Raw genomic sequence first — 27220 nt, 5'->3', positions numbered from 1 at the left:
CTGTTTGCCAAATTTGCATGCAGATTCTAGTCAGTAACATCACCATGTATTCATTTTTATTATGTATTTTTAAAAGCTGTTTTCCAGTATGTATATCTCCCTTTCTGTGTCTTGTGCAGATCTTCATTACTGCTTTGATAAATTGCAGACATCCTTCTTGTTCATCTGTTTTCTGGATTTTTATCAGTTATTCTGTATAGCTCCTTATTGCCTTATTGGCAGTGCTATAGAAGAATTACTTTGTATTTTTAGGCTTTCAGTAACGTTTTCTCTACTGCCATGTAGGCTAAAGCAATAAGATCACAGTTGAAAAGTTTTAGTTTCAACAGAAGCAATATGATGGGGCTTTCATTTCTGTGAAACAGATGGCTAACGTTTAATTCACTTTACTGCACGGATATAATCAAAAAAGAAAATCCTGTTTATTGTAAATTAGAAAAATGGCCAAACTTGTGAATGTAGTGAAATCAGTGTGCATTTCACTGTTCACTTCAGGAAGGTTCAAATGTAATCTCTTATGACTTAAATAAAATTAAAATAATAGCAGCTTGAATAGATCTAGGCCAAAATTTTCTTTCCCAATTTTTATGGGCTATATTCTGCTTTCTGTTCAAGTAAAAGCTGATCTGTCCTAAAGGAACTGGAGGGCACTAAGCAGAATGCACAGTTGCACAGTCCTTTTTTTCAAATATACTGAAAATGCAGCTTATGAATCTCACTTACTAGTTCTTTTACTATAAATACAAGTATAATTTTAGTAATTTTACATACAAATTAAGTCTGGAGATGTATCAGCATTTTAATACAGTTTAGAAAATTATAGTTAACAGTCCAGTAATGGATCTCTTCATATAAGTATACTATATCAAAATAGATTACTGAATTAGATTTTTTTTATACTTCAGGCATCACAGTCAGATAGTCAAAATGAAGACAAAAAGCACCGAGAAAAGAAACTGCAGCGGGAAAAGAATGTTCATGACACAGATGCTCATAAATACGAACACAAAGACAGAGGGAAGAGCAAAGAAAGAACAAGAGAAAGAGAGAGATTTAAATCTAGCGAAAGAGACAGGGATAAGATGAGAGAGAGAGAAGGGGGAAAAGAACACCACAAAGAACGAGACAGAGAGAGCTACAAGGATAAAGTTCGAGAATCAGGTTTGGGGAAGGAAAGGTACAACGTAAGAAAAGATAAAGACCAGGAAAATGAGGGAGAAGAGAAAACACATAAAAGGCATGAGATGAAGCAAATACACATGCAAAATAATCTGAAATCATTTGAAGTAAGAGATAAAGAACATCACAGAAGAAGAGAAAGCAGGCATCATTTTGGTAAGTTGCTTTGCATTGATGTTGTACTTTTAAATATTTCATTTACTATTTAGACAGAAATGTTCTGAAGCTACATCTCACCTATACAGACAGCATAAAGACAAGCAAACTTGAGTACATGCTGAAGCATATATCTTTAGAGAATCTCACGGTGACTTAGTTTTGTTTTAGTGCTTTTATGAATTTTTGATGCTGGTTTTTCTTCCCTTAAAAAGGCATTGACATTCACAGTTTTTGTTGATCATTTGTCTTGAAGAGAGATTAAGTATCTTCCTGCCCAGCCATTCTCTACTGAGGGATCCCTTTGAATATCAAACAAAGTTGCAGGGTGATTGTTGAAGTTAATAGCATGTATCACTACGCTTATGATTACCCAAGGCACCTGAGAACAGAGAGTTCCTGCAGTAAAGAAATAGGAATAATCAGTTTTGGAAAGTGAATTTCACCTGAATGCTATATTATTTTATTATTAATTTTCAGTAATTCCAGACCCTAGAAAAATGATAAACTGGTTAGTATTTGTAAATACTTTATTGAATGAGATACAAGACAGAATTCTTACGATAGAAGGTCCATTTCACTGAAGTGTTATTTTCTGCAGGCTTGTTTGTTATGTACAAAGTTTGATTGTAATATAAAGTATTTATTAATTTATACATATATTTTCTAGAAGAAGAGAAAACAAGAGTTGAAGGACAAGAAAGAAGACATAAAGGAATGAAGGTAAAAGAAGGAAAAGGAATGAATTGTTTTTATAAAGGAAGATAAAATGGGAGAATAATGGAGAAATTCAATCAGGCTTCACTTCCCAAGTAATCCAAGATATGCTTAGTCTAAGCTTCTTACAAGTAGTTCTATTTCAAGCAGATACTTTATTCATGTTTTTTTTAAAATAAAAATTGGCTAGCGAACAAATCGCTTCATTTTTGTACACCTTTGTTAAAATTTTACATGTTACTTATGCGTTTATTAGAAAGGTATTTGTAAGTATACATCCTGTTTTGTGATAGAGTGCCTCGTAAACAAAGAATTAAATTTACTTGAAGAATACCAAATCCAAAGAATTTTCTGTAGTAAAGTATACAGTGTCCCAGAAGATGTATCATCATCCCAAGTGAAAGGTGCTGAGCCATCATATGTGATGAAAAAATGGGATAGAAGATCTGAGCTGACAGATAGTTTATGAACCTAACAGATCTATCAATTTTTGACCATTATAATGGTGAATTTCTAAGATAAAACAATCTTGGAGAACTTTATTTTTTTTTCCTCTTGTTCCAGGATAATTATACCAAAAATAGCACTGGCAAATATTTAGTATACAAAGGTGAAGAAAGTGAACATGGACACAAGTTACAGAAGGAGGAGGAGGCAGATCAAGGGAGAGAAAAGAGACACAGAATAAAAAAAGAACATTCTATTAATCCAGGAAAAGAGAGTTTTTCAAAAGAGAGAATTCATAAACTTCATAAACTGTTTGAAAAGGAAGATGAAGAAAAACATAAATCAAAGAGATCTAAAGAGGGATCTTCCCATGGAGACAGAGAAAGACAACCAGCAGAAATGAATGAAAGAGTAAAAAGTGAAGAAAGTGGAAGAAAGAAATATGATCTTAAGGTTAGTTCTCCTAAGACTTCAAAGCAATACCTTATAACTTACTGTGTAAAAACGGCTTGCTTAAGGTTTATAGTCTGTGGAAATTTGCAGAAGTAGCTCTTCTAGAATATCTGCATCTTTGTTGATGCTTTTCTTGCAGAATTCCATTTCTTTTTCTCATGTTCATAGATAGGGAAATGCAATTTTAACTTGAACCACCAACTGAGTGCATTTCCAAACTTAGACAAATCTTTATGCTCTAGAATTTGAGTCAGATCCTATCTTGTGAATTAAAAATACCTGAGATTTGTTGTCTGTCACTGGGACTAAGTGATGTGGAATACTGCAGTCCAAACTGTTAAAATCTCTTTTATTCTCTGAAACAGGCTGGCCACATCCAAATGGTCCACAGTCCCTAGTCCCTGTTAGCTTTTTGGTCACACTTGGGGGTTATTTGGAAAGTCTTCATTGGCCTATGACAAAATTAGGCCAATTACTAGCCAAATGGGTTAACAATTTAAGTGTGGACAAGCAGTTTCCTAGGGGTCCAGAGTATTTTCTGACTGTTGTTACTAGTATAATAATGGGATGGTGTCTTATCAGCCAGATTTTACTGTGGTTATTAAGCATTAAAATGATTCAGGTAAATAAAGGAAAAGATTCAAGATTCCTTCTCTTCCTTTCCTTTCAGAAATGCAATGTTGAAAGAGTCATAGCCAAACTTCAATCCCAAGCATTTAATGTTTTCAAGACAAGCTCATATTATGTGTGGCATATCTGTTACTGATGTTTATTTGCTTACCATGGCTGTTTCAGTAGGAGATTGTTCTGGTGTTAGTTCATACACAGAACTTCCTCTTACAGTCAGTGACCTATACAAAATAGCACAGTATTTATCAATGAAATAAATGAATACCTTAGAAACCTCTCACTCTTTAATACCAGTACTACTGACATATGTTCCTATATGAAATTCCTCTAGCGTTTCTGACATGTTAATATTGTGACCTCTTTTACAGAGCAGTGAATACAAAAAACAGGAGGGGATTCAGCAGCAAGAAAGGGAAACAAGCCATCAGCATATAAGGTACATTCAGACATTTGAAGTAAACATATGTTGTACGGTATCTGTTTATAGAGAAGATTCAGTCAGCACCAAATCATCCAGGAGTAATCATTTTGCATCCTAGGATGGGCATCCTTTCTTTATAAGCATTTGCATATTATTATGTATATGTATAAATAAAACTCCCCTATATATGTAATATACATATAATTAAAAAAAATAAGTTTTACGTCTTAGATTATTTCTTTAAAATGTATGTATTCTTAATCCAGTTACATTTTTTTCTCTCCCTGGATAGTAAAAGACATTCTGCAGTCTTTGCAGAACAGAGATATCTCAATCTCCATTGATTTGGGAGACAGAGGCATGTTCATGGACAGAAGTTTTGTGTTCTGCTACCTGAAAATTCACTGTGTAGTCCTGTGGACGCTTATAAGGCCCATGATGAACTATGTACACTGTTACCTTGTTTACTTTAACTTGAATACCCACACTTAGGTACCAACCAGAATAGCAGCTAAAATATAAAGTATGTATGTATCTAGCAACTTTGCTGTTGTACATAAATGGAAAAGCTCCAGGTCATCCTCAGTAGAACGAGTAAAATTTCAGGATGATATTTTCACATTAGTATATACAAAATCTCTTAGAGAAGTTCTATATGTGTTCTCATTATCTTTTTATTCCTGAATGCTTCAGATATGTCAAATTCTTATGCAACGTTCTGAATTATAACATTAAATTCATTGTCAGTCGGAATTCTTGTTCCCAAGTTCTAATTTAGCTTCCTGGCAAAATATAAGGACAACATGCTAGCCTGAGTTGACATTGACAAAGATAGGGAGGTCACTAGCACTGTCTGCCACGTATAACTACTGGTCCTTAAGCATTGAACAAATCAGTTTAGTTGTAGTCACTACTGTGGAACTCTTTTTTTGTATGAGGAAAGAAAAATGAAATATTTCAGAATACATCAGCTGGAGTGCTTCCTAGCAGCAGCACTCAGTTAGGTCAGTCAGTGACAAATACAGAAAGCTGTATTTTGTAGCTGTTGCTGATGGGGCGTTGTGAGGGAGCCATTGCTTGTGCACAGATGGGAAAGGAAAGGATTTAGCTATTTCTGAATGGCAAGGAAAGCAATATGGCCTGTTGGAATGTCCCAAAACTTTGATTCAACCTCAAGTTAATGTTAACATTAGGTTATTTTGATCTGGTATATGAGGATCCAGACAAATATTTACTTTTATTGTTCACTTGTTTTTATGTTTATCAGTCCCTCCAGCAGTGTATATGAACACTTTCTTGCTTAGGAAGTCAGAACACTCTTTTTTTGAAGCCCTATTCTCTGCTTAAGAAACTGAATAGATTGTTAGGGAGCAGAGCTGGTTTTTAGTTTTCTCCCTCTCTGTCTGAGCCTGATTGTACTGTTCTCATAATTATAATCCATGAGTGAAGAACCAGGATTGAGTGTCAATCTGTAATGTAGAGCTTTAAAGTACATTACACCAACCCAATCCTTGTCTTTTATTGGCTCCAGATGTTAATAAAACTAGTAGATGTCTGGGATTAGTAGGCTTTTTTCCCCTCAATTTTTCTTCAATTTGGATGCAGTGATAGGCATTGTATTATTTTCTTTTATAATTTTTAGCTTATTAATCACTTTGCTGCTTGATTATCATTTCATATCATAAACAGAGGTCTATAAATGTATTTGTAGAAATATTTCATTTTGCAACATTTCAAATCAAACAACTATTTATTTTCTAAATAGTGCTTCCTTCTGAGTTAACCAATAAAAATGATGTTCTGTTTTTTGATAGGAGTGTAAAAGATAAAGGAAAAAATGATGGAAAAGAAAAAAAGGACACAAAACAAGTGGTAAAATTTTTAATTTTGGATATTAGAATGTATTGTTTTTCTTAGGCTTAATAATAATTACGGTATGCAGTTCATTATACTATAAATTCGAAAATAAGGTAAGATATATTGGTCTTTTAACCTTGCTTTCAGGATACAGCATTGCAAAATGGATATTTTGTTTATAAATTTGCTAACCATTTAATGTATTCAACTTTATTTCAGTATCATTTATACTTGAAAAAAGAATTCTCAGTAAGTGTTTAGACTGATATATAACAAATCATCTACATATATTTATAGCATATCATTTATTTCTATAAGTAACTGACAAATAAAATGTAGTATAGCATATTTTGAACAGTTTTTAACCATCTCTCAAAATCCAAATTATATCTTGGAATATTACAGTATTATGGACCTGATCTGGGAGAAAGTAGATTCTGATCAAATGTTTATGGAGACATCTTTTGTAGTTTTCTTTTGCTATGGGCAGCCATAGAGCTTTCAAAAACATATTAGCTTCTATTAAAACCTGTCTTTTTTACAAACCTGTTCTAGAACCTGTACAATTTGATGATCAGTTAGAATTCTTCTAATTTCCAAGATGCCTTCATTATTCTTGCTTCTATACTGGCTTTTACCTCAAATAATTGTTTAGGATTGTTTTCCCTCCATGAGCTTACAGCAGTTAGTGTTCCCAAGATTGGTTTGAGTTCTATTTTATGTTCTTATATTATTATTTTATATTGATAATTATCACTTGTTAATATATGTTTGTTTATATTTCTAAACTATTTTTTTTTCATATTTCTGAGAAATATATTTGTTTGAAATGCATGGAATCTGAGAAGAACTGTTCATTTTTCATTGTTTAAGATTTGGCAGATAAGGTTTAATTTTTTATGAGTTTATATAACAGCTTTGTCTGTTTTACTCTTTTAGGAGAGAAAAGATACCCATATCTATAACTCAGATACAGAGTTTGATAACTTTTCGACAAATTATGAAGATGATTTTGAAGTAAGTATTAGCATAAAGTAGTCCTTTTGAAATAATTTCAACTATATATACTGAAATAAAAAATGCAGGATGTTACATGATTTTTTAAAAAATGTTTTTTCAATAAATGGCCTTAACTTGGCTTTTGTCTACAATAGTTGATACGTGTAACTAAAATATTATGTAGAAACTCTCCTGTGTTCACTTATTTAGACTTCATTGGAAACTAACTTTAGCTATTCAGCTGAAGTCTTAATAAGATCCTTTTCCTGCATTTCTGGACTTCAATTACTTAAATATTTTTCTGAATGAATTTATTAAATAATCTATAACACATCATCAATTTCAGGAGGAGAAAAGACCTCATTCTTTTCTATTCCAAAAATACCATAGAAAAAGATACGGATACACAGCAACTCTTTGGAGAATTTGTTTAATTGAACTCTCTTCTAGCTTTGTTTTATTTACTTTAAAGTTATTTTAGATAGAAGAGTGTGCTGAATATGCTTTCATTGCTACCCAAACCAATCACATTGTGATGTTTGTTTAACCATGGTAGAACTTAGGTGCAGTGTTCACAGTTTATACCTTTGCAATCAGTGGAGAGAAAGAAGCGCTTTTGAGGCTTGTTTATATCACTTACATTAGACTTTTTTTTTTTTTTGCCTGAGGTGAATTATCTTAGCTATGCTCCAAAAAATTGTCAAAGCATGTGCCTCAGCATGGATTTGCAACCAGATAATTTGGAAGCTAGATAAATTTGGGTCTGTAGTATAAAGGCATCCTAAATCCAAACTAGCAAATAAACAACTTTATAGGTCTATGACACATATATGCTATTGACCATCATCAGTTTCTTTTCTTTAAGATATATATACAAATTCTACTTCAGGATATTTTTTAAAAATAAATGGATTTTTCTGAGGTAGTGAAAAGCAACACTGTAGGATTGTTTTTTCTTTATTAAAATTACCGTGGTTTTAAAATATGATTTTTTTTTCCTTTATATCAAATAGTTATTTTATAAAACTTTTCAGTCAGGGAGTTTGTAGCCATCAAGGACAATGTACAAGAATTTTGTTTTTATGGGGAATGCATTTCATAATGTCTTTAAAACATTTTGAAAAATAAAAGATATGTAATTTATGTTTATTACTTACTAAAGGATTATGAAGATGATTTTGATAACAATGATGAAAACAAAAGTGGTGAAGAAAGAGCTGTAGAAGAAAAACCAAGAGAGAGTTCTATTTCCAAAACATCAGAATTTGAAGAAATTCAAAGAGCAATTAATGCAGAAAATGATAGAGTTTTTACTGCACTGCCAAAGAAAATCAAAAATGAAAAAAAGGAACCAGTCATGGGTATGTGGCTAGGCATTGGTCTTTTTTATTAAATGTATGAGTAACTCACACAACTCATGATTAAAAGGGCTATGTTCTCTAAAAGTCTGCCTTACGGCAAAAATCTGGTATTCTGAATGAGTCATCTTAGGTTGTGGGTAAGTACTATAACTTTCACATAGCTAAAGAATGATTCAAAGACATTACTAATCATTTAAAATGTTAAGTATAAAAATTTACATGTTAACATTTAGTATCTCTTATTTTGAGTAAGAGGAAGTGGAGGAGTCTGGTTTTTGAAAGGCAGAGGAATGCTAGAACAGTTTGGGCCTTCTGTGATATGAATTGGCCTTTTTCCTTGAAGTATGATTGAAGCCATAGCTCTAGTCAGGCAGGTGAGAAAAGTATAGATATTCTTTAAATTTGTAGTTCTGTGTTACTTTAAAATTTAAGTAACACAGCATTTATTTTCTTCTGAAAATTGACTATAAAACTGCAGTCTTCTATTCGGTTGATCTGTGAGTTAGCTCGGTTGGTTAGAGCATGGTGCTACTAATGCCAACATGGTGGGTTCAATCCCCGTATGGGGCTATGCTGAGGGTTGTAATAGGTGATCTCCAGAGGTCCCTTCCAACCTTACCATTCTCTGATTCAGTGATCTGCCCATTTAACTGACTACAACCATGATTCCGCTTTGCACAATCCACTCATGTGAATAACAGTACAGGATCACTATGCAAAATAATTTTACGCAGCTTTTTACTCTACACACTACACTGTACAGAGTACAGCAGAACTAACACAGTCATGGAAGAATGGCATAGAGCTTTGCAAGTCTTTAGAGCATCAGTAGAATTTCTAATGGAGTTGTGATTGCAGGGTCTTCGGAATTTAAATTGACTCTCAGTTTTTGTGTGGTTATACTGTACTGAATAGGCTTTATTTGGTCTTTGAAAAGCATTATTATGTAAGTATATCTCCCAAGTAAAGAGGGAAAATATTAAATGCTTTTGTGTTAGAACCAATATATTGTAATGTGGATTTCTTCTTGCAGAAGAAACGTGCATTTCTTGTTGTTTTATTTTCCTAGCAGACAATATAGAATCAATACCAGAGTCCAATAAACAATATTGATCTAATGAATGATATAGAATTTGAATATAAAAGCAGATTTTTTAAATTCTGAATTATAGCATTTATTGCTTTATTGTAAATTAGACAACCATTTTTTTTGACAAAATTATTTTTCATTTTGGTTAAAATGATTAGTGATCATTCTGGTAATAATTTTTAGCAGTTCAAAAGCACTTTACAAGCATTATCCAAAGAAGGCAGTCTTCTGAGGAAGCTGAACATCATCCGTTCTGTTTGGGAGTTAGCTATTAAAGTCAATTGATTACAGCCTAGCCAGGACAGAGAGTAAAATCAAGATGACATCAGGTATTATAATCAGTCCATTAACTATTGCATTTAAAACAACAATTTTCAATGTTTTGCTCATTCATCCAAGGCTTATTAGCTTCTCTTCTGTTGATAGGTTCTCCATCAGCTATAGCGACCAGTTCCTGTGTAGAGGTGTAGCGTGCACCCCACCTTCTATTAGTCTAGGTGAATTTGATCTGATTGAAAATTGCTCGTGCAGTGATTTACTGTATACTGGGAAACAAGGGACCTGCTAATGGTAGAAAAAAGAGCTTGTAGTTCTAAGAAGGAAGAAACTGGTTCAGAGTAAAAATTGCAATGGTCACTCATCTTTAATTGACTAATACAAGAGCACAGTAAGAGAAAAAGCCTGACCTATTAGTAAAGTTAAGAAGCTTATTGTATTGATACTGTGCTAGAGGTTATGTAATATGCAAACTAGTAACATTCAGTGGCTGTGTGGTAATGAATCTGTTCCTTTTTATGCTTGCAGCTTTACATTTTAATGTGGTATAAAGTGTGAATTATAACACTAACAACATTTTATAATATCACAGAAAGGCAATATCCTCCTGCCAGTAGCTCTTTTTGTGGAATATTCATGGATTTTGCAATGGCAAACCAACGACAAAGTAGCCAAAGCGTGGTTAGTAAGCAAAAGTAAGCATCTTTTAAATTGTCTACATAAAATGGCAACTTGCCTTGTAAGATACCTTTTCCTAGTATTTGAAATATATGAAGTTATAAGCTTGCAACTTTTAAAGTCAAGTACTTCGTAACCTAACAATAATTAGTGTTTAAGTAAATACAGTTTACAGGCTTTGCTGTATGTGAGTTTTATAATGGAAATGTATCTGTGTCAATTTATATGTATCAATTTATCATCAGAATGAGTTGCTCATGTGATCATGTCTCTGTGATTCTTCAATCGCTTAATTAGATAATGACTTATAGTAATGCAGAGCAAACCCTTTACCTACTCTTGGAGCTCTACAGAACTGCAATTTCTTGAAATAATCAAGACTCTATATGGTACATACAGTTGCCAAAATAGCATATTCCATTTTGGGAATAGCACTAGTTGGTGTAAAAACATGTTATTACTGATCTAAAACTGATCTAGATTTGAGACATCTAAGACAGCTTCATGTTAAAGAATCAAATTGATGCCTGTTTCTAGTGGAACTTACCAGGAGTTACAGATTTAGATAATTTATGTGAAGCCCAATATATATCTCCAATTTTCTGTTATGTCAATTGGACATACAAAGCAAGAATAATAAGTTTTACTGATAATACTAGATTACATTGCTGTATACGTCTTCATATGAGAGAGCTTTTATTGACTAGATGATGTAATTCATCTTGCCTGAATTTATATACCTAAATTTTATGCAAGATCATATCTCTAGACAGTGGAGAGAGATGAGCAACTTCAGGAAGACATCACTCTGAAGAACTGACTTCTAAAATGCTTGGTGCTCTCTACTGATTATACAGAGAGTCTGGACGAGTAGTTTAGATAAATAGCTTTAGAAAATTAAAGGTCAATCAGATGAATCTACCCACCAGATCTAATTCAATTGCCTTTCATGCAAATGTATACAACCTGTATAGATAACTAGCTGTGTGTATAACTTTGTTTGTATACTGTCTGTATAGCCTTTTCAGATAACTAGCATTGTCATAGAGAAAGGAAGAGTTTGGGGAATTTAAGGCTACAATAATACATTGTTACCAGTAGATAAACTGAAAGCCTTCTATAAATGAGTAGTGACACTTTGAAATCCTCAGTAGTAACACTGAGGCTAATAGGTTTATTTTAAGAATTTTGTTTGAATGTATCAGTAAGATTTGTAGCGAGGAAGCAGCTTTTGTGAGTTTGAATTAGATCTCAGCACTCCTTGTCCACAAGGATTTTGAAGAGTTGGTGTAGTAGGAAGAAATAGAAATAAAAAATGTGAATAAGAAAACATCGTAGATGTCTTTAAGTAACAAAAAGGAGATGGTAAAATTGTCCTTATACGTGAAGAAAACCACAACCTAAAATGTTAGATGTGCAATGCCAGCTCATATTGCTGTAGTCTGTTCCCTTTCCAAAGATTCTCTTGCTGAGAGGAAATTGTAACTAAAATATGCACTGGAAGACTATTTGGATATGGAATTACTACAGACGCATAACCATATGTAGGTTGCATTTATAATAAGTGTACATTTAAAAAACTGAAAGTGGAAGAGAGAGAAAAGGGAAAAGAAGACAAAAATTTTCCCTTTGTCCAGAAATCTGTGCTATAGCAACAGAGTAGAGTTAACATGTAAACAGACATCTGTATCTAATTTAAGCAGTTAACTCTTAAATAATTTCTTAACAGTGTTATGACATTAAACTAGACAGATCATCATGTAAAAGTGACAAGGTTGGCTGTTCTGCAATTATCCACACTTCCATACAAATGGGGTAGTAGGAATCTCACTCTAGTTGATGATAACAAGTAGTACGACATAAATGTTTTTAGCATGTTGTCAGAGTAAGACGCAATATATGAAGATAGCCTTAGTCTCCAATTAATAATCTAAATGTAGTTTTATTTTTGAGAAAAGACAAAAAAATTAAGAGATCAGGTTAGCAAAAATTAAAAGGAATGAGGTAAGTTGGATCATGGAAACAATAAATAAGTAGGGCAGTAAGTTAGTTTTTGTTGTTCCAAAAACTGAATTTAGGAAATCATAAAGATTTCGCAGTTCATAAAACAAAAAGATTCGGGTATCACAAAGTGCGTGATGTGATGATCTTGTTCTAAACAGGAAAAGAATATGGATGGAAAAATACATAGTTTATGTTTATCCTGAATATTCATTTTTATACAGTTTAGCTGGAGTCCACTAGTCCAGTAACTGATGGATTTTGGAGGCCTGCTGTTGGGGGAAGAAGTCAGTGTTCATGTCCATAGATAGTAACACAATAAACAGTAAATGAGCAATAAATTCATTTCATGTATATACTTAAAATACATTTTAGAATTACTGTTATTTGATTTGTTTTCCTGTTGTATGTAAAGAGGAACAAGTTAAAGGCAATTTATTATCATTTGAGTTCTTAGGAGGTCATTCAAAATGGATTAGAATAGGTCTAACAAAACCAAAAAAACTTGTAAGGAATGTGCACTCTAGTTGATATAACTTAACATAATAAAATAATTTCAGGAGTAATAGCCATCATCTGAATTGCAGGAAGAATTTAGTGTTCATCTGTTATCTCACAGAACAGCTTTTGAGTAGTTTGGCAAGATGTTCCCAGGCTTCTGAATATTTGGGCTTGTCTGTACAATAAACCATATAACTTCTCCATTTTCAAATATGATCATTATCTCTGTCATATTAAATGAGAACTCAGCATTATTTTATATATATATATATATATATATATATGTATATATTTCTACTGATATATGTTTATCTATGAATTAACTTTGGTACAGTTCCATTTCACATGAGTCAATGTATTGTTAAATCTGTAGTACTGTGCAATATCAGGTCATTTTTCTTTTAGAATACCATATACTTGGTCTTAACTATTTTTGTATTTCTCTTTTGTAATACTTTTTAAAGAAAACGAACTTCAGAACTTCTCCAACTAATTGATCTGGACTTCTCAGTTAGTTTTACTTTACTGGATTTGCCTCCTATAAATGAGTACGACCTGTATATCAGGAATTTTGGTAAAATGAACACTAAACAGGTGGGTAACTGATTTTTAGTACTATTTAAATCTTGGTAATGTGGATTCTTGTTCTGGAAAATAATTTTCCTTACAAAGGGAAGTTACTAGAGCTAATAGGAGAGTAAAATAATAATATTTTTTCATATCTCATCCTTAATAACCATAAAACAGTAATATTACATCTTTGTAGCCAGGTAGGCCATATTCCTCCTTTCTCAGTTAGAAGAGAGCTTTTATAATAGACTTTGTCTGTTTGTGGCTCACTGTCCCAAGAATGCTGAGCTTAGCATTTGTGCACAGTCTAAGACTGTTTTACAGTATGTCTATCACTCCTGAACAAGATCTAGTTGGTTCTGCGTGCATAAAATGGCTATACAGTCTGTGTCAGTTTCCTGGGATGTGAATTCACAAGCAGAAGAGGTTGAGCTCGTCAATTAAGAAATGAATATTTAAGTTCTGTTCAATTATGTTCTGTCATTCTTAGCTGTGTTACCCACATGTTATCTTTCTACTTTAGGCTTATGTTCAGTATAATGAGGAAAATATTGAGAGAGACATTCAGACTGAGGAGGTTGAGACATTGGAGAAATGGACACAGCATCCAGGAGAAAGTGCCCTTGTGTCCGGAGGTAAAGAACATTTTAATCAGTCGTGTCTGTATGTATGCACGTAGGCTTTCTCTTTTGAACCCTCCTATGGTCAGGATTTGAAATAGGGCAAGCTTTGCCAATAGCAGCCTTCTGCAGACATTCTGAATATCCTCATCTGATTTCACCACCTGATGGATGAGGAATAAAGTTCTGTCCTTCTGGATTGCTCTTTCTCCTGGCAGGAGTTATGATTCCCCAGGAGATCTTATTTTTTAGTACCATTGTTGCTTCTGAAGAAAAGTTGATTTGTCATCCTCATTAAACATTAATTGGATCAAGGATTTGTCATCCTTAAACATTACATTGTTCTTGCCGCTTTATTAATTGATTTCTTTTTGAAGCTTCAAGTTTAGTTTTCATTCTTTGTTTTTCATAGGTCCTATAAACAACCAGGAGATGTCAGTGAATAGTGCTCGAACACCTAAAATTGATTCGCAAAGATTAGCAAATTTTCTCCGGTCTGCTTGCCAGGTACACTTATATACTTAATATCCTTGGGGAATTGTGTGCATAAGTATACAGTGTGGTAGATCACTTACAGTAGTTGTTCTGACTAATTTAAATAAATGACTTAACCAGTACTTACTATTGGTGAGATTCATCTCTCTGCAAAGAAATGGAACCAAAACTGTGCAAATTTTAAAGCTATGTTAAGACCTACTTTCAAAGATACAAAATTAGCAAGAGAGTTGATTAAAATTTTATTAAATTCATCCATGTGCTTTTGCAAGCTACAAATAACAAAACTGAAAGATAAGAATGACCCTTTTACTTCTGTAAATATAATTATGTTTGAAAGGTGATCGCTGTTTTGCTAGAGGAAGATCGAGTTGCAACACAACCCAGGTGGAAACTAAGATCTCGACAAACCAGTCTGTCTATTAGTGATAGCTGTTTCCAGTTAAATACTAACCAGCCATTCCTCCATGGTAAGGGAACTTTATTATACACCTTTTAGCATACAGTGTGAACTCTTCTTCCTTAGGCAAAGTGCCAGGCTCTTTACTGTGGCTGAATTGCAAACAGCACATATCAGGATATAAAGATAATATAAAACTCTCTTATTTTTATTTTTCTAATGTTTCTGTAACTCTGTGAGGATTGGTTTCACACAGGGAACATCAGTGCATGGTTGCTATGGAGCCAAAAATACAGCCCATGATCAGTGTAGCATAGGGATGTCCTGAGTGTAGTTTCTTAATCTGTTGTTGAAGGCCTGTCCCAAGGGTTATCATTTCATTTAGGCACTTTCTGCTGACAGTAGGTCCCAAGCTACAAATAAAGCAAGCTTAGTGAACTGGGAGAATATACCCTGATATAACTGAACTGCAGCTATATTTTCCCCATATAAACAGTAAAAGTTCAAATGAAAAGAAAATGAAAATTAAAATACCTGTGATTAGGAATGACAATATCTGTCACAACATGATAAACATGCATTTTCTAGCATGAACACATATGATGAAGCAGAAGAATGAATGTGTTGATTCTATAGCCTGGCCTGTAGTTTCCTGTTTGAGACTCAGCTTATTTTTCAATATGTATACTTGCATCAGATCAGACTCTTTGAGTGGCTGGCTTATGCTCAAATTTCTGTTAACTTCCTGACTCTGTTCCTTTTTGCTTCCTACTTCCTTGCAGTTTTTTGGATTCCTTGTCCAGTCGCTCCTCTTTTCTGGTATAGCATCAAAAACAACCCACTGTTAATAGATATTTTCCTCATAGTTATATCTTAGCTTCTTTTATTGTTGCTATAGCAGCTTATTTTCTTTTACAACTACAGTGAGCTTTTCATTTTTTCTTTCTTTTTTTTTTTTTGTGTGTGTGATTTAGACCGAAAAATATCCTGCCTGTGCGTCTCTCAAGTTCAGAGGCACATGCTACTTTCTGCTCATGGATTACCTGAGAAGGCAGGTGTTACTTTACTGAACAGAAAGAGCATCATATGTGTCTGGAATGTCTGGCAGCCTTCTAGCCCTCAGAAAGTTTTAATATGTGACTCAGAGGTATGGCTTAATAACATTATGTAGTTGCCTATTGAATAAATGACTTTATTATGTATATTTTGTTTTCATGGCTTGCTGCAAGTGGTATCGTTTTTTAAAAAACATGTTTGTCCGAGTGAGCAAAATTCTACCCTCATCCATTTTTTGCTTTAATAGTAGAGCTTTGTGATGGTCATGCTTTTACTTTTTTTTTTCTTTTTCTTTAGCTCTGTTTCATGACTGAAGAGCAAACAGAAGTAAAACAGCTGGATTAAAGCCTGTCAGGACCCATTTCTATCCTCAGCTCTTTCCACACAGTTCAGTCACCCCTTTCAGCTTTGCAGCAATAGATATAGATAACACAACTTTTTTTTNTTTTTTTTTGAAGGGAAGGGACCACTGGAAGCTTTCTATTCTACTTCCATTTTTTTTTAAGTTACCTTTCTGTAGCCATATTCTGTAACCCAACTTTTCTGAATTTGTATAACTAGGAAGAGTGAACATATTTCAAGTTACCAAATTACTGGTCTGTTTCTTAGTTTTAATAGTGTAATTTTTTCCTGGCTTGACAGGTGCTAAGTTGTTGCATTAGTCCCAGTAAAACAACATTAGTGTTCGCTGGAACAATAGATGGTTCATTGTTGGTGTGGGATCTTCGGGAAGACTCAAGAATGCACCCTCATATGATGTTCAGTGGAACTGACTGGGCATTTAGAGTTCCAACGTTTTCTACTGGTTAGTACCTGCACATTTTAATTTGTCATTTCACAGGCAATAAGACTGTCCACTACAAATTCTGCTGAGACCTTTTTTTTCAACAGTCTAGTTTAGCCATATCAGAGACTATATTTAGTCTAGTAGAAGTTACCTATCAGTAATGGCTGTAAAGGAATGTAAACCAGTGTAAAATACACACCAAGCAATGAGAATAGAGAGCTGGATCAGATGCAGACTCTAAGGAACATATTAATACTAAAATGGACTATTCAGCCCCAACCTAATCTGCAATCACATTCACGTAATCAATTTACATCATGTTATCTGCCTTAATATATTTTACATTTCTGTTTAATCTACATCTACATCCACTTATTAAGATGGAAAGATTTTTAAAATTTGAAGTAATTTAAGACCATAAAACTCATAGTTTTTTCTGAAGTCATTCAGAGGCTGGATTCGGTTTGCAAATTACGCCACCTAAATCTAGGCATCTCTGTGTAACTGTATGCATATGTGATACATATCTAAGTGCGTAAATATATAAGCTCTTTTAGAATCAGTGGAGTGCAATTCAGCTCGACCTAATCTGTAAATGATTGTATTGTATTTGATTGTATTGTATTGATTAGATTTAGTTCACTATAAAGAAAGATCTTAGTTCATATTTATATCTGATTTATGTCTTATGCGTTGCATATGTATTGGGAAACAGAATGTTTACTTTTCAAAAGTTAAGGTTTGGATGACATACTTACATCTTTTTACATTTTCTTGACATTGTGTTTATTCCTTTTTTCTATACTTCTGATCTCTTAAAATATGATCAAATAATGCAGACTTTTGTAATTTTCCGTGTAATCTGTAGATGACAAATTCAGAAGTTACACAAGTTCATCTAGGGCATATAAATGACATACTAGAACATCCAGTCCAAATTACTTGATTTTGCAGTTGAATTGGTGCATCAGAGTCTTGCAGTTTTATGAATCTAATGGAAGTCAGTTTTTTTGCCTATTACCAAGGTTTGTCCATGCAAATTTATCTAGATGAACAAGTCACTAATCTTAGAGTAGTTTTAAATGTGTGTAGTTGTATGTTAAGAGTTCAGGAATGAGGTGCATATTCCATCAGTTTGACCCTTGATTTATCTCAATCTCAAATGTAAATTGGTGCCATTTTGGCAATGTGTTTTACTCTAGAGTGAAAAATAACCCGTAGCAGTTGTTCGTTTGTACCTTTATTATTGCAGAATGAGTCCTCCTTTATTTTTGCTTCTTTTGTGTAGGAATTAGCACTCTTGATGTAAACCGAGTTTTTTGGATGTTTGTGGGTTGGGCTCTCTCTTTTTTTTTTTTTTTTTTTTTTTAGAATAATAAGACACACAAACACAGGACCATCTCTTGTTCTTAAACATACCTAATTGCAGTAGACATATATTAGGTATAAATTATGTATTGCAGTATGTGTAAGGTATATTTTAGTTGGTTGTTGATAGATTTTTCTTTTTTCTTTCTTTTTTTTTTTGGTAGATTTAAAATTTTTGGTCTTACATTGACAGTGTGCCAGTAGTCAAATGTATAGAATCCCAACAGTCAAATGCATAAATATGGTTTCATCTAATTGCTTACATATGAAAATCTGTTTGCTTTGTTAGGGTAGCCTTACAGCTTTAGTTTTAGGTGAGGCTAAGTTCAATGTACAGAGCAAGTCTAGAAATCAGGAGGTTCTGACATACTGAAATTGCTGTAAATACACATCTATTCTAAAAGCTTATTAAAGGGTAAATGCAGATTTTCACATGGCGAACTCTTTGTTTAAGGGTAATTACTCTTACTAAATCATGCTGTGGAAGAATCATGTTCTTTCAATTTTGTCTTTTCTATTTAGCAAACAATTATTTATTGTTGCTCATGGAGCTTGAAATTAACATAGTTCTCTTTATGGAAACCTTGAAACAGAAGATTTTAATGAAATGTCTCATTCTATCACATAAATCATGCAACATGAAAAATGAAAAGTAAAAACAAATGGTGAAACACTGATTTACCTAGTAGATATTTTGTTCATTTAGGAAACATTTTTGCACCACTCTGAGACTTTTACAAAGCAACTCTTTATGAAGTTCATTATTTGTCATTCTTTCTTTGTAATCATCACACTCCTAAAAGCCAAAAAATGATTAGGGTTTTGTGGTTTCTTTTTCTTTTTTTTTTTTTTTTTTTTTAAAGTAATATAGTCCTTACTTTTAATTATTTTTATTTACAGATGGTATTTTAAACTCAGTAAACCATACCTCTTCTATACTAGCAGTGGAACCTGTCTTAACTTCTCTCTACACTGAGCAGAATTACGGGCTCTCAAGCCTCTCTTACCTGAAGGGTATGTAAACTGCTCTTTAAAAGATCAATAAATCTGATTCTTTCTTTATACATCTTGTGAAGAAATAGATCCTAACCAGATTCCAATTCATAATTGCATTCTGCCTTTTAAGTTCTCTGTAGTATCAATTGCATGCAACATCCATGTTAATTTTCTAGTTCTGTTTCTATGTAATATTCATTCAGTGTGGTTTTACCACGAATGTGGGTACGTGCTTGTTATAACCTGTTTTTAATACTATATTTTGTTCATCCATACTAAAACAAGTTATCACCCAAGAACTTCTTTTGGATATGGTCTCAGTGCTTCTACAAAATCCCCCTAAATCCCTATGTAAATCAGTGGAGCAAGCTATTTATATCTGATAGAACAGAAAATAAGTGACTGTATTTGGCAGTTTTCCCATGCGCTTTGCTTAAATTTTCTTATGACCCACCTTTGCAAGGGAACTTTAACCCTTATGCCTCAAAATTCTCAGGCAGCATGCTATATTAATCCCATTGCAGATTTTCACTTTATAATCCATAATAATCCAAAGAAATGTGCTGCACAGTGCAGATCTTACAAGTTTTGTACTGTGTGTTCTGTTCCCAAATAGAGGCAGAATCCAAGTATTTTAAAAGATGCAGAAAAAGATCATTTGCCTCTTTGGTGTAGGACAAGCATAACATACTTGTTTCCTGCCTTTTTCTTCATGGGCTGAATTAGGCACTTTCCCTTTTTGTGCTGCTGAGGGGAACACAAAACTTTCAGAGAATGTGTTTGTCTGGGAAAAGTTTAAAGTGGTTTAAAGGTTTAAAAGGGTGTCTTTTAAGATGAAGGTAGAGTGTAAATATAAATTGTAATTCTTCCTCCCATAGAAATGTCAGGCTGTCCGTTCCAGATAGCTTCAATGGATGAAAATGGAATCCTCAATATATGGGTGAGTAGTAGATGTATGAAAAAAGAGATAGTATCATATGTTGTAATAATAGTATACTATTTCAAATATAGCAACACACATTTGGGGTTTCCTTTGAGAGCTGGCTCCCTGAAACATGCAGCAATACAGCAACAGTATTGGAATTGTCATCAAAATCTTTGACCTGCTTCCCTAATGCCAAGATGTTAAACTATTAAACAAGTACATGAATTCATGAAGACATGTGACAGCAGTTCTGCTTCATAGGAATAGGTTTATATATTTTTAGTAAATGGATAATGAACTTTGATCATCTTCCAGCCACCTGCTTTATTTTATTTGAATCACAGTGGTATCAGAATGTACATGGGAAGTAACATTCATAATTTATGATGTATATCAAATAAATGTTCAACAGGCAAAATGTGGAAATCTATTTATAAAATTACCCTTCCTAAAATACAATAGGTGGGTAAGCCCCAGGTCTACTATCATCTTTGTACTAGATGTTTTCAGTTTTTCTCTCATATAGCTTTGTTCCAGGTATCTCAGGGGCAAACCTGTTGTTTGCATTTGAGTTGATCTTGTTTGAGGAACTGAATGGCAAAGTGGACAAAATGTTTCCCTTCTATATGGATAGTAAAGTTCCTTAAAGCTCTAAGTAACTTCAGGAGCAACATATTCAGGCCTAATAACCTGCCCCTTCTACTTCTTGAAAGGATAGTGAAAAGCACAGGATTTTTTTTTTCCCTTACATAGCTGCCAACTAATGAATAAGTGTAGGAAGTGGTTTCCCCTTTTTTGCCTTGTAGCACTTACAACAGGGAATATCCAGCAGACATTTGAAACTATTTTAGCATCACATGGGATTGAGAGGGATGGAGAATATACCTGTAATCATTTGTAATGATTACAATGATGTAATGACTTATCTATCTAAATATTTCTTTGGAGATATTTTATACATTCTTGCAACTAGTTAAAAAATTACGGACTGATAAATATTTATGATTTATTAATGCTGAATATTGACTTTTCAGGTAGTTGTTGAATTGCAGAAAGTTGATTTAGCTGGTTCACAGAGTGATTTAGGTAAGTATTGTGCATTAGAGAGAATTAAGTGCATGAGTTTTGTAATTATGAAGTTACCCGGAAAGATGGGTCAGTGATGACAAGTAGTTCAGATGAAGGCAAAGTTATTGAAGTAAAGATTAATTCTAAATAGGACATATATCTGATATTTTGGGTTATAGACCATCATGAGTCTGGTCTTCACTGCTATCTGCATTTCATCTGCTAATCTCATATTGGCAGTTGCCACCACAGACAGCTACATTTCTTAGAATGCTAAAGCAGTTTTTTGTATCCCTCTGATAGCTTTTTTCAAAGATTATGAGATTTTTTTTGTCCTTCTGAGTCCTGCTGTTCTTTCTTTAAGTTTAACCAAAGATTTTACAATGCTTTTATTGTTGCCTGCATCTCCATTTTGAGAATTATCATGACAGTTCTCTTTTGGGGAAGGTACTTAATTTGATCAGAGATGAAAGATCCCATAAAAACCTAAAGAGCAAAGTCCATCCATTTTGAGTAATCTGAATAAAGAAAAGTGTTTTTTTTTTGTTCTTCGAACAAATTTGGACTGACACAGTTAACTGTAAAAGGCAGTGACTAAAATGCTGACACCTTTTAAAATACATAAACAAACAATAAAGCAATGCTTCGTATTGTGTATTAAAAGTTTTGATCAGTTTTGTCATTTATAAACTCTTATGCAGTGTGTGCAGTGTGTGACTATATTAAGTTGCTACAGCTGGGTATTTATTTCTGTGAAGAGGTACATTGCAAAATGGTGTGTTGGACGCAACAGTGCTGTTGCTAGCATTCATCTTTTCCTCTTCAGAAAGTTCTTGGGTTTTAAGAATTTGTGCTATTATTTACTAGCAAGTAATGTGAAACAACTTTATGGAAGCATTATTACAGTCTCTCATTACTATAATTTACTGCCGAGGATCCAACTGAAATAAATGTGCATTTTCACCATTGATTGAATTGAGTTTTTTAGGGTAATATTGCATGATGTTATATGCATACTATAAAAAATAGATAATTTAGTTTGTATTTTATAAGCTTTACTTTTAAACATAAAATGTTTCCCTTTCTCTGTCCTCTTTCTTTGATGTCTGTCAAAGATCACAAGTCTTCAGATTTGAATTCTGAAGTAAATGATTCTTAATGATGGAAGATTCTTACATATCATAAACTATAGCTATATGAAACAATGTAATTATGAAGTTTTCTTAGCTTAAGTTTTAATTTTATGGTAGTACTTTTTTTAATATAAAGTGCTTAAATCAGCTACAATTAAATCTTTTTCGTTTAAAATTATTTTATATAATTTTAGGTTTAATTCCTGGAGGGAAAGTGAAGTTAGTACATAGTTCTACAATAGAATTGAATAGCAGGTGAGAAAACTGTGGCTTTTAGATTTTGCATGTGTAACTCACAAAACTCTTTTTCCTATACCTTATTAAATTACTGTTATATGAGATAATCTAACAATATGTTCATTAGTTGTTTTTTTTTAATGCACACTTTTCCTTGAGATGTTCATAGATATTTTAGAGCAAGAGCTTGTGTAATGTAGTTGCCTTACTTTAGAAGGCAAGTTCCTGTATATTTAAATCATCTTTTACCTTTTTATTTTCCCCAGCCTTTTCCCAAAGGATATGTGCCTGAGAATGCCACAAACACTGACAATTAAGTTTCTCTCTTCTAATCCTAATCATTTCATTGTTGGAACAAACATTGTGAGTAATATTCTAAAATTCATTTCACTGTTATTTTTTGATTTTGAAGACTGACACATTTACTTTAAATTTTACCAGTACAATGTATATAAGTTTTATAACTTGAGTCTATTATTGAAATTTAGTCACATTGGCTTGCTATTAAGTATATTTCAAGGCAACAGCTCTGTAGATCATTTAACTTTTTGTTGTAATACTGATAATGCAAAATGGTTTCTTTTGTTATTTTCTTTATATTATTTGTAGGGCCTGGTAGGCCATGGTACAAGACACAATTTGAAAGTTCCTCCAAAGGTATTCAGACCCCAGCAGAGTGGACTAAGATCAATAAGTGTGAATGCAATTGATTTCTCCCCATTTGGAAAGCCACTATTTCTGGTATGAAAGCATTTTAGTTTAATGAGACTTTCTTTTTTTTGTAATTACTGAGAAAGATTTCCTATTTGGCATATTTAACTAGATGTGATAGGTGGTTTATTTTACTAATTCAGACATGTCATGAAAGATGACAAACAAATATTGTGTCCTGGTATTTGAACTTTGTTTTGAAAAAAGGTGCATCTGGCTCACAGACATAAATGGCAACTTCAGTTTAGCCATTATCTTTATAACTTATTCTTTGCTTGTACTGAAATTTAGCACAGCTAGCAGGTTTTCACTGGAAATGAAATCTCATCCACTTCTCACTCCTGTCGTGTATGCCTTAGTAACATAGTCATTTTGGAGACCAGATATTTCTATTACTGTGAAAGAATGATCTGTGGAATAGTTGTGGGCCTTGCGTGCCCTGCTTCCTCTTCGTGTCATTGCTTTGCAGCTAGCCTGCTGACAGCCTGGCTGGCAGTGTACCTTTCCTGTGTGTGGTCGCGTGTGTTCAAATCTGGCCAATCACTTTTAAAATTAGAACTGGGTAGAGTGAAATATGATACGCATTTGCCACCTGAATCATGTGATTAGTTTTATTTACATGCCTGATGTTTTCAAGAATAGAGTTGTATGTTTTGTTCTGCTTAGTTTCTTTCTTTCCCAGGCAATATTTTATTTTTACTGTGGTATAGGTTGGCTGTTCTGATGGAAGTATTAGATTGCACCAAATGACATCAGAGTATCCCCTCATGCAGTGGAATGACAGCACAAATGGCCAGCCAGTTATTGCCCTGCAGTGGGCTTTAACACGACCTGCTGTGTTTTTTGTCCTGGACGCATCATCTAATATTTATATTTGGGACCTTCTGGAAAATGATTTGTTGCCTGTGGCAAAGCAGGCTATTCCATCAGATAAGTAAGTACATTAAACTTACTCTTTTCTTTTTTTTATTCAATAAAATATTGACATTATCATTATCTTTTGATTAGAGTTCATGGGGGAGTACATAATTTCAAACTTTCTTTAGAATTGCTTTTCTAAGTATGCGTTTTTGGGGGGGGAAAGGAGGGGGGTGGTTTTTTCTTTTAAACTGCTGTAGCTGTGGAAAGAGGCCTTATAGCAAGTGACATATTTTTTACAGTTTTTACATACTATTTTAAACAGCCTGAAGAGGAAAAATAATACTAGTAAAAATTAAAAGCAGATACAGTGTTATTAGTGGGACAGATGTCTGAACACAGAGCAGTTGCTATTTATATGTATAGAAAAGCTTTATTCCCACCAAAATCACTGCACTGGTTAAGTTCAAAAGTAGCTTTGTTGAGCCAGGATCAGTCTTTAAAGCAGTGAAGATACGAGGATTTGGAGAATATTTTAAAATGCCTGTATGTTTTTATTTACCAATATAAAGCAATATATTGTGTTTATCGTGACAAAGAAAACAAGGATGTTTTTGATTAGCTTGTGTTCTCTAAGACTAGTGTCAGGGTAGTCTCACAGTACTAGTTCATCTTTACAAGCTTGAAACAATTTTAAAAGTAGTGATTAGAAATTGATTACGGAATCTGTGAAGCAGTGGAAGAATATTCCATTCAAGTGTACTTGCATTAAGTAGGTGCAACGGGTGATCGCCTGGAAAGCTAACATCCTAGGACTTGAAATAGGAATGAATATAATAGTATGATAATAAACAGAAAAAAAAAGAATTACTTAGTTAATCGTAAGTGATCTGCTAATTATAAGTGATTTGCTAAATACACATTTGGAAAAAAAAAACAATTTCCAATCATTTTATTTCGATTAAAAACACAACCCTTTTTTGATTTCAGTGTTGTAACTATGGCTATACTGGGAGAACCAGAAAAAACAACTGGTCTCTTAGGAATTGCACTGGCCAAAGAATCTGGACTGATAGACATTCAATATGTAAAGAAGAAGTGGGCATTACCTCAGCCTGGGGAATCTGAAAAACTACATTTGCTTTTATTGCAATCCTTTTAGAAACAGGACACCTTTCTGAGTGTACAGATTATTGCAAAATATTTAGATGATTTTGACTGTAATTAAAAGATTTGTAATGTAATTTTGTATTTGTATATACTTTGCATATATTTTAAAGTGTATCAGTACCATATTTCAGCTGAAAGATATTTTTTATTAAAATTGCAGAAACAAATTTAGCAATATTGTGCTCAAAAAGATGAATTGTACTTCATTATTGAAAGGATTCTAGATGTGTATATTTAAGAAAAAATACTGAAAATATATTCGTATAAATTTCAATGCCGTTTCTCATTATTTCACTCTGAAGTAAATGACAGCAGTCCTTTGTCCGATTAGCGTAAACTTGTTCCTCTGCGTAAGCAACCTTAGTGTATTGAGACTTTTATCTTTGGGCCTTTTATACACTTATGCTTGGGTAAAACTTTCTTATATCTATCTAAATCATTTGCAAAGTTCCTGAAACTTTGCAAAAGGAACACCTAAATAGCTTGAGTTCTCCTGATACATACATTGTTTGGATGAAACGGCATGAGCATCGTGCAAGTAATATTTCCTGAAAATCTAAAACCCTTGGATTTTTGTAGTGTTAAGGTTTTCTGCTGTAAAAACAAAATACTGACCTATTTATTGCTGTAAATCATTTCCACTATTCTTGTAGTGAAGAGGAGGATAGTTGTTTTTATTACTCTGATTTCTATACAGTATTGGTAAGGTTTGGGGACAAGTCCAAGCACAGAGGAAGTCTTTAATTTTTCTAGGCTGACAATTTCCAATTTAAAGATAACTAAGAAAACCATGATTATATAGAGCTTGGACTCACAAAATAAGGACAATTGGAAGACACTGTGTTCAGAATTCAGCAGATAGATATCTAAAATTTATACAGTCTCATTGTTAAGTAGATTGAAATAATTTTCAAGTTCTAATTAATTTATTGCAAAGTGTTTTCTGAGTGTGTAAGTTGATATTTTAATTGAGCAAACTCAGAGTGGCCACATGATGGTGCCAAGTCACAGCAGTAAAAAATGAGTGCCTTATATAAACCACATACGCTAGTTTGAGGGCAAATTTGTTGTAGTCAGTGACACATTCCCCTTTTCTCAAAAGGTGCAGCAGCAGTCCAGACAGCCTGGTAATGTATTGGAGTGATGTATAGTTTAGAGAACATTTTCACGGTCCTTGTTCCCTGGTCAGCCTACATTTTTCTCACCTCCATAATAAAATAAAATCACTCTCCTCATCTTCATTATTGGGTTTATGTAGTAATAATATATTCCTCATGCAAGTGAGTCTGAGCAGTGGTTGTTTTGACTGTTTCTTGTCAAATATTCATATTGAAGCATATAACCTTAACTGCGGTACTATGAAAGCTATACTGTTTGTAGTTTCAGGTTAGATGCTTCAAGGTGGACAAGTTTGCCTTCCTTTTATCTGCAGTAGATGTGAAGATCACTGACTCTAAAAGTTAAATTAAGCTAATTTAAGTTAAATAGCTTTAATAATCCAGATAACAAATGGCAAGTGCTTCTTGCCTTAAGGTAGGAGAGCATGGTGCCTGAAACTCCTAGTGAAAAAGCAAAAGCTGAACATAGGTACACACAAAGACACACAGAGAACACTTTCCCGCAATTAAGCCCCGAAATTACACTTAGTCTTCTGAAAGAAATCTCTGACTTATTATTGTTTCACTATTTTCAGGACTTACCACCCTGAATTTTTCTACCATAGAATCTTTTGTACATGCAAAGTGCAAACAAGCATTTTTATCTCACTTGCACGGTGTGCAGCAGGTTTTTTTCTGAAATTCAAAAAGGAAATATATAGTGGCTACCTTCATACAGAATTAGCTGTCACTACTTCTGAACTGCTATTAATAGGTATGCTGGAATTCAAAGAGCCAGATATTTTAAGCCAGTTATGTTTGTACTGCCGGGAGAGAGAGAGTTGAATGTGAGTCAGTTCCTGCACTGTGCCTGTGATTTGTGCCTGAAGAACCAATTTTCTTCTCAGATTTCAAGCTAACATAATGTAAATGTATCCTCTGCAGACAACTGCTGTTATGAGA

The 27220-nt window shown here is 33.4% G+C and overlaps 1 protein-coding gene across 2 annotated transcripts in view; it reads left to right on the top strand.

Moving 5' to 3' along the window:
- DYNC2I1 (dynein 2 intermediate chain 1) overlaps nt 1-25434 on the top strand; it is a 30157-nt gene extending 4723 nt beyond the window's left edge. The window contains exons 3-24 of one of the 2 annotated variants that reach the window (XM_085317698.1): nt 906-1335; nt 2009-2058; nt 2617-2952; nt 3951-4018; nt 5818-5875; nt 6800-6877; nt 8022-8220; nt 10179-10281; nt 13231-13360; nt 13860-13971; nt 14369-14463; nt 14792-14921; nt 15826-15998; nt 16550-16712; nt 18963-19076; nt 19937-19998; nt 21018-21069; nt 22379-22439; nt 22688-22784; nt 23031-23162; nt 23843-24066; nt 24981-25434. In XM_085317698.1, coding sequence (XP_085173824.1) covers nt 906-1335; nt 2009-2058; nt 2617-2952; nt 3951-4018; nt 5818-5875; nt 6800-6877; nt 8022-8220; nt 10179-10281; nt 13231-13360; nt 13860-13971; nt 14369-14463; nt 14792-14921; nt 15826-15998; nt 16550-16712; nt 18963-19076; nt 19937-19998; nt 21018-21069; nt 22379-22439; nt 22688-22784; nt 23031-23162; nt 23843-24066; nt 24981-25152 — 3039 coding nt within the window. In that variant the 3' untranslated portion in view covers nt 25153-25434. Of the gene's footprint in view, nt 1-905; nt 1336-2005; nt 2059-2616; nt 2953-3950; nt 4019-5817; nt 5876-6799; nt 6878-8021; nt 8221-10178; nt 10282-13230; nt 13361-13859; nt 13972-14368; nt 14464-14791; nt 14922-15825; nt 15999-16549; nt 16713-18962; nt 19077-19936; nt 19999-21017; nt 21070-22378; nt 22440-22687; nt 22785-23030; nt 23163-23842; nt 24067-24980 lie in introns of both variants that reach the window. The other variant, XM_085317697.1, reaches the window with a different exon arrangement.
- Nucleotides 25435-27220: the final 1786 nt, after the last annotated feature.

This window comes from Rhea americana, unplaced genomic scaffold, assembly GCF_003343005.1.
Source record: "Rhea americana isolate MKP2758 unplaced genomic scaffold, rheAme1 scaffold_50, whole genome shotgun sequence".
In the NCBI taxonomy this organism is placed as follows: domain Eukaryota; kingdom Metazoa; phylum Chordata; class Aves; order Rheiformes; family Rheidae; genus Rhea; species Rhea americana.
The sequence above is the reverse complement of the archived record's forward strand: the minus strand, read 5'-3'. Positions and strand labels throughout refer to the sequence as shown.